This window comes from Mus musculus, chromosome 11 (assembly GCF_000001635.26).
Source record: "Mus musculus strain C57BL/6J chromosome 11, GRCm38.p6 C57BL/6J".
In the NCBI taxonomy this organism is placed as follows: Eukaryota; Metazoa; Chordata; class Mammalia; order Rodentia; family Muridae; genus Mus; species Mus musculus.
Genome location: NC_000077.6, coordinates 74,328,390 through 74,335,917, shown reverse-complemented (window position 1 = coordinate 74,335,917; position 7,528 = coordinate 74,328,390). Strand labels below are relative to the sequence as shown.

Genomic DNA, 7,528 nt, shown 5'->3' with positions numbered 1-7,528 from the left:
ATACCATGAGAATTTCACTGTTTTAGGAAAACACAATAGAGAATGTATTTTTCATTGTTTCCTGTCTATGAACACAGGTGACCTATAAAGTAAATAAGGACTTCTTAAATCTTAATTCATTCTTATTATCTCAACAGCACTTTTTCTTCCAGATAAGCCATTTTTCCAATGTAGAAACTTAAAAAAAAATTCTCAAGATTAATGGCGTTAGTGCTACAAAAGTTATTATAAAATTAAATATAAGGTGACACCCTATTCTGTTCTCATCTTCCAAGGATAATCAAATGTTATCCTCTAGAGAATCTTACTATGCCACAGTAGCCAAACACTGGGTGGTTTTTCTTTAGCGTGAAGAGTGGGATTGGCCTGTGAATTGTGTGTGCATTAGATAATTGATCTGATGCACCTTACAAACAAATTGACACTCAAGAATCCCTAGTTTCTTTAACAGTATACTTCAATAACAACAACAACACATGTTATAATTTTTAAATTATTTCTCTTATTTTTTGAGATTTTTTTTATAGAATTACATCATTTGGATGGAGAGAAGGGAAGAGATGGAGTGATATAAGTTTCCCTTTTAAGTATTGCAACTGTACCTTTTACAGTAGCTATGATTTAAATTTCCCCATCTCACTGAGAGTTCTGATTGTTTTCCTCCTTGCATGCTTCTTTAAAGGAACTCATGCAGCCAAAGCCTAGAGCCAATGGAACCACTATTACTGAATTCATTCTGCTGGGTTTGGTGGAGACACCAGAGCTGTGGCCACTTGTCTTCATACTCTTCCTCTTGGCTTACATGACAACAGTTGGAGGTAACCTGAGCATCCTGGCTGCTGTCTTGGTGGAACCCAAACTGCACACCCCCATGTACTTCTTCCTGGGGAATCTGTCAGTGATGGATGTGGGGTGTATCAGTGTCACTATTCCCTCCATGTTGGTTCGGCTCTTAGTCCATAAGCGTACAATTCCATATGGAGACTGCCTCACACAGCTCTTCTTCTTCCATCTGCTAGTTGGGGTTGACTGCTTCCTATTGACAGCCATGGCTTATGATCGCTTCCTGGCCATCTGCCGGCCCCTCACTTACAGCACCCGAATGAACCACACTATCCAGAGGATCTTGGTGGCTACGTCCTGGGCTTGTGCCTTCAGCAATGCACTGACTCACACTGTAGCCATATCCACACTTCACTTCTGTGGCCCCAATGTGATCAATCACTTCTACTGTGACTTGCCTCAGCTCTTCCAGCTGTCCTGCTCCAGTACCCAGCTCAATGAGCTGTTGCTCTTTGGAGTGGGTTTCATCATGGCAGGAACCCCCATGGCACTCATTTTCACCTCTTATATGCATGTGGCAGCTGCAGTTCTGCGAATCCGCTCTGCTGAAGGCAGAAAGAAAGCTTTCTCCACATGCAGCTCTCACCTCACTGTGGTTGCCATATTCTATGGTGCTGGCATCTTTAACTACATGAGACTTGGTTCCACCAAACTTTCAGATAAGGATAAAGCTATTGGTATTTTCAACACTGTCATCAACCCTATGCTGAACCCACTCATCTACAGTCTCAGGAACCCTGATGTGCAGGCTGCCCTCTGGAGGGTACTCACAGGGAGACGGCCAGCAGCTTGAAGAGGCCTCAAGGTTCCTCTCCACCTATCTCCTTTAAAACTAAAGCTGAGCATAGGATGTCCTTTAGTGTCAAAAAGTAGAACAATTTGTTCAGAACTCTTTCCATTTCAGAGCTTAATATAAGGGATGATAATTATTGTTGCCCACAGAGGTTATGTCTTGGTATAGATGATGGTGTATGTACATAAGCTATCCCAGGTCTGCTTTTTGATGACTTCTACCTTTAGTTACTGTTCTCTTTAGTTGGAGTTCCTGGAGTGTCTTGGAAAGCATACCTTTCAGGAGTCTTCTTTATTCCTCAACTTCAGAGAGAGTTGGTCTGTGTGTGCAGCTTAAGTCTTGAGGGGAAATACCTCTTTCATTTCATAAAGTTCTTATAAGATTCAGAGGATATGGGAAGGAAGCTTGCTCTGTGGTTTTTTATTCCCTAGTAATTCTACAGAGCATGTATCTGTGTGTAGCTCACAGCCCTGACTGTACATGTCAAAACTCCATTCACATATAAGAAATGTTATTATGGAAAAACAGCTTCCCTCAATTTTCTTTCTCACATTTCTAAATTTTAAAAGATATTTGTGATATAAACATTTAAACATTTCAATCACCCTCACTATTCAATATTATTTCTTCTGTAAATTCTCTCTCTTCACCTCTAAACTTCCAAGCTACAAATCTATGCGTGAATGCCTATCACACCATGATGGCACATCTTGTCAGGGAGAGTGTGGCTCTAGTTTAGAATGTATTCAGTCCTGTTTTCTGTTTCCCAGCCATCTATCAAGTCATCACCTAGGTGCATCTTCCTTTTCACACAGATTTATTTATTCATTTATTTTTAGAACTAATCACCTTCTTTCATGTATTTGTAGAACTAAAAACTACTTTTGACAGTGCTACTGACTCATTGATATGTCTCCAATCCATGTAACACTCTGATCTGATCTGAATCTATGAATTAACTTCTCCATGATATATGATGTGGGTGGGTAGACTGGAGGTGTGGGCTAAAGTAGAGATGGAAGGAGGATATAAAAGAAGGTAATAGGTAGAGGATTTGTGGGAAATGCAGATAAACCATGTGGACATAAGGGGAGATTGGAATTGAGGATCAAAGAATTGAGAAGAAATAAAAGAAGCATTAGAGAGGCTGACATAGGCTACAGGGATAGACTAGCAGATGAGAAAGAATGCAAACATAGGTAAGATGCCAAAAGGTTGTTAAAAGATTTCAGCGGGATACTTTATATGTCAGAGATGGATGATTTGGGTTTCCTATTCTGTGTGGTCCAGCAATATCTGGTTTCTGGCATCTCTGAAGCCATTATTGTAGTCCATCCTCTGCCCTAAGAAAATGGTATCTCAAGCATTGCTGATTGTGCTAGTGTGCATGAAGACTCTTCTACCATTTCTCTAGTCAGAGAGGCACCTATAAAGTCAGGGAGAAGGTCTGCCAGATGAGGAAATACAGTAGGGATGAGGGGATGCACTGGGTATGTGTCCATCAAAGATTCTCACTAACACCTGGGTTACATTCCTGCCTTCTGATTCCTGCTTACTAATGCTCTTAAAAAGACAGAGGAAAGATGAACTTTTCTTTTTCTTTTTCTTCTTCTTTTTCCCTTTTTAGGTTTTTTGAGGCAGGGTTTCTCTGTATAGCCCTGGCTATCCTGGAACTCACTTTGTAGACCAGGCTGGGCTCAAACTCAGAAATCAGCCTGCCTCTGCCTCCAAGTGCTGGGATTAAAGGTATGTGCCACCATGGCTCTGGCAAGATGGACTTTTCTTAATTCTTTTTAAACCCATGAGTCAAACTTCAGGATACAAACAATGAGCTTTCTACAAGGGTCTGGGAAAGCTTCAAGAATTCTCATGTCACATTCTCTGCTGTTCACAATGTTTTTGACCTGAAGAAAACTCCTTTTTACCCTTTCTTGACCTCTGCTTGACAGGAACAACAAAGCAATTGTCAAGGCTTTCTCACTACTAATGTCTAGTTCTGTTAGTCTAAATAAATATCTAGAAAGATTCTTGTTCTGTTAGTGCAGGGAATGGACTCTTCTTGCACCATCTTTTCTCACCATCAGCATTTAACACTGCAATAGAGCACAGCTTTTTTAGCTCCAAGACCTTTGAGCCACAGGCCTTTCCTCCTCTGGCCATTCATGCCATGTTTCACGGGATGACTTGCCTAGTGACTTACCATGACACTGTCACTAGGGCAAAGCAGAGCAACTGGCATCACTATCACAAAGAATCTCTTTGGACTTTGAGCCCACCTCTCTCTTTACCCACACAGATCATGGGGTTTCTTTAACAAATTGCAAGCCTCCTTTTCCTTTGAGATCTATGTCCTGTTTATTTTTTATTCCAAACTAGAAATCTCTTCACAATTTAAATTTGCCATTAGCCATGAAATACATTGTGTTGTAAAAGCTCAAACAGTGCAGAATGTCACCACTGCTTTTATACACTAGAACCACAACAATGAGCTACACACTGCCACTCACACACACATTCGAAACACCATGTAGCTTTGCAAGGACTTACCCCTTTTACACGATACAGTTCTTAAACCAAAATACAAGCCCATCTTATCCATTTAAAAATCTATCTATAAAATATTCCACTTTATATATTAACTCTGATCTACTTCACCAACTCATTTATATTTTTCCTTTGTAACTGTTAATAGTTCTGAGATTAATAATTACATGTGTATCTGTGCATATGCAATTACCTCCAGTAGTTAAATTCCTACAAGTAATGCATAAGTGTGGGTGCATTTGCATGTGTGCTAAAGGATATAAAAAGACAAATATAAACTTTGGTAAGTATTCTGTCTTTCTTTTTGCCAAAAGAAAAAAAAAGGCCAAAAGACCATGTGCAGCATTCTACATCTTGATCGGCAGTATGAGAGTATTTTTGTTCTGCACATCTTTGATGTCACTGGGTATTATAAATGTATCTTTTGTCTTTAACAATTAAACACAACATTACAATTTTTTTCTAATTTGAAACCTTTATAAATGTGGTTCATTATCTATAAATAGATGGATGGTTATTTTCTTTTCCTTACAGCAAATTGTCTGTGTTGGTGTAAGTGAGGCTACAGTAAAGAAACCACTAAACTGACTACTCCATATTTAGGGAGAAATTTTTTATTGTAGGTGAGAGAGAGAGAGAGAGAGAGAGAGAGAGAGAGAGAGAGAGAGAGAGAGAGAGAGATAATGGCCAGAGGCATCTGGAGGGAGTCTAGAGAAGTGAGAAAAAGAAGCATACTGAACATGGCCAGGCCGAGAGAAGTGGTTCATGGAAAAAATCATAAGGGTGATAAGGAGGACAAGTAGCTGAAGGGAGGGAAGCCTGTGAACTGGAGCAGCCTGGGAAACCTGTGAACTGGTACAGCTAGGGAGTATAGGGGAGAGGAGGAGGTGAGAAGGGCCAGGCTTCTAAAGAACAGCATGTCTGTCTAGAGATTTGCACGAGCTTTGATGTGTAAGGGAAACGGCTCTGTTTCGCAGGCATCACCTACTTCACAGATGCCTGAGGTATGCTTCTTTCTTTCTATTGTTCAATTGAAGCTGAACCGAGACTATCATATTGGGGCTATCCATTGCTTTTTGGGGAATTGGGGTTCCCTTTGAACCTGACATCAGATAGTTTTGGGATGTGGTAGTTGCCCCTTTGGTTAGTTTGTTTACCTTCTTAATTTTATTTCCTTCAATTAAATGAAATTTATCTGGTAAGTAAATATCTTACATATTCATTGACTAGCAGGCTTTAATACCCATATACATTGCATAAACTTTGCAATGTTTGGGAAACCCTGTTCATGTTTCAAGATAGTGCATTTGCCATGTACTCCTACACACATAATCCTCAATTTCCCACTTGTATTTAACTTTTAGAGCCCTAGATTTCACTACCCAAATAAAGTTTCTCATTTTCATGACAGTTATAGTCTTTGTTTTGTGACAATCTCATAATAAAAGGACTTTTCCAGTTAAACGTTGTATCAACATTGTATCCATCAGTGGTATCTTTTAGTAGTTCCTGTTTTCCCTTCAAGCCAAGTTTTTGATGTATTTAGTGCATATTTTTGTGTGTAGTCTAACTTTTATCTCAATTGAATACAACTATCCCATCACAATTAAATATAAGCTTGGTCACCCATAAAAGACAACAAACTGTGTAAGATGAGAGATGTCATCCCAGAGAGACTTTTCCTCAAAGACATTTGCCTGATAACCAACATGTACTAGGAAAACAAACCCTGTAGGAATTCCACAACTCAGTAATGCCAGGTAGAAATTTTGCCCCTCTTACAATTCTAACAGGAAGCCAAAACACGAGGTTCAGATAGGCAAAAGAGGCCAACAGATACTTTACAAAGAAGGATATAAAATACAGGATAGATGTGCAGCACCATCCGTCATCAGAGGAAAGCAAACTAAAGCTAAAAGACCACTAGTGCTGAGCTTCTGGAAGATTCTGTTCCCTTCAGCTTTTAGTTCACTTTCTAATTACAGAAATGTCCTTTAGAGCTTCCCAAGAAACTTAAGAAACGATCCCATTGGTACCATGTAATGCCTGCTCCCTGATCCTTCTGGCTCCTTCCGGAGCACTCCTCCAATGTGTCGACCATCTGTCTGAACTTCCACACCAATCTCAGTGGTTCATTAGAACCAACTTCAAACCATTCTGAAGTTGGAAAAGTTTTCCAGTATCAGCTAAATCTGTCATTACATCTATCCTCAATCCTTGGTCAGAACTTGTTTTCCCATTTTCTCCAGGAACTATAGGAATTTTCAAGTTCAGGCAAGATCCCTAAATAGTAAGCCAACTTTCAACTGCTACTGAAACACATCTTTACCCACTGAATGCCTTAAAACCCCAGAAATCTATTATTTCATTTTTCTGGATTCCAAAAGACTGAAATAAGCCCCATAAATTAATGCAAATGTCTGGGACCATAATGGCCCAGGGTTTCTGAGGAAGGGTTGAGGGAGCTTCGACACTGGATACCTCAAACAGGAAGAAGGCAGGAGCTGGTTACCTAGCCACTCCCAACCTGGTTTCATAAAGCTGACTTCCTCTGGACCAACCCCAGAAGGAAGTTATTATCCTCACAGTTTTCAGGCTTCAATTCTTGTTTGATATTATAATGTGTCAGGTCAACATCCTTGCCCTGGCTGACAGTACACAGCTACACAAACCTTGCTCCAGAGATCCTGACCTCTACTCCCCTAGCAGGGGTGTGTGTAGAATAAATACTTCCCCTGCCACAATAAACAAAACCAGTTCTCTGAAGCTGTGACTGGATGTGTTCTTTGCCCAAGTACTCATTGCCAACCAAGATCCTGCACTGCACTCCAGTCCAGCTAGGTGCACAAGAGGCCTGGATACTCCAGGAGGAAACTGACCTGGGATAGCATAAAGGCAGTAGCAGGGACAATCTTCCTGGAGGCTCTTGGTGAGAGCTATAACAGGTCTCTGTTGGTTCCTGACATCCCCTTGACTTGCAGCCACATCCTTCCAACCCTCACTTACAATGACTTCCATCAGTACATTGCCTTGTCTTCTACAATAATGGCTTTGGGGTTTTCACAACTGGTTACTGCTGGACCACACAGAATGGGAAACACAAATCTATCTATCTCTGATGTATTCATTTTATCCCTTCCTAAATCATCAGCACATTGTCTTCCTGTGACCACAACCCACCACTTCAAGACCAACTTACCACTTTCAGAATCATTTTCAAATTCCAAGCCACCCTCCCAGTGATCTCCTCCGACAAGGCCTGTGGGAGAGAAACTACTACATTCCTGATGGCCCATTGGAGTCACCAAAATAGTATAGACAAGAAGGTGGGAAATATGGGGTCTTGAC

The 7,528-nt window shown here is 40.5% G+C and overlaps 1 protein-coding gene across 1 annotated transcript; it reads left to right on the top strand.

Annotated features, from left to right (window-relative positions):
• Positions 1-688: 688 nt before the first annotated feature.
• Positions 689-1,636, top strand: Olfr410 (olfactory receptor 410). Its single transcript, NM_146707.1, has one exon. It carries the CDS (start codon positions 689-691, stop codon positions 1,634-1,636), a length of 948 nt encoding a protein of 315 aa, NP_666918.1.
• The last annotated feature ends 5,892 nt before the right edge of the window (positions 1,637-7,528 follow it).

Bases quoted from the DNA above. Each gene is read 5' to 3' on its own strand.
- Olfr410 (NM_146707.1), top strand. From the start codon at position 689: ATGCAGCCAAAGCCTAGAGCCAATGGAACCACTATTACTGAATTCATT.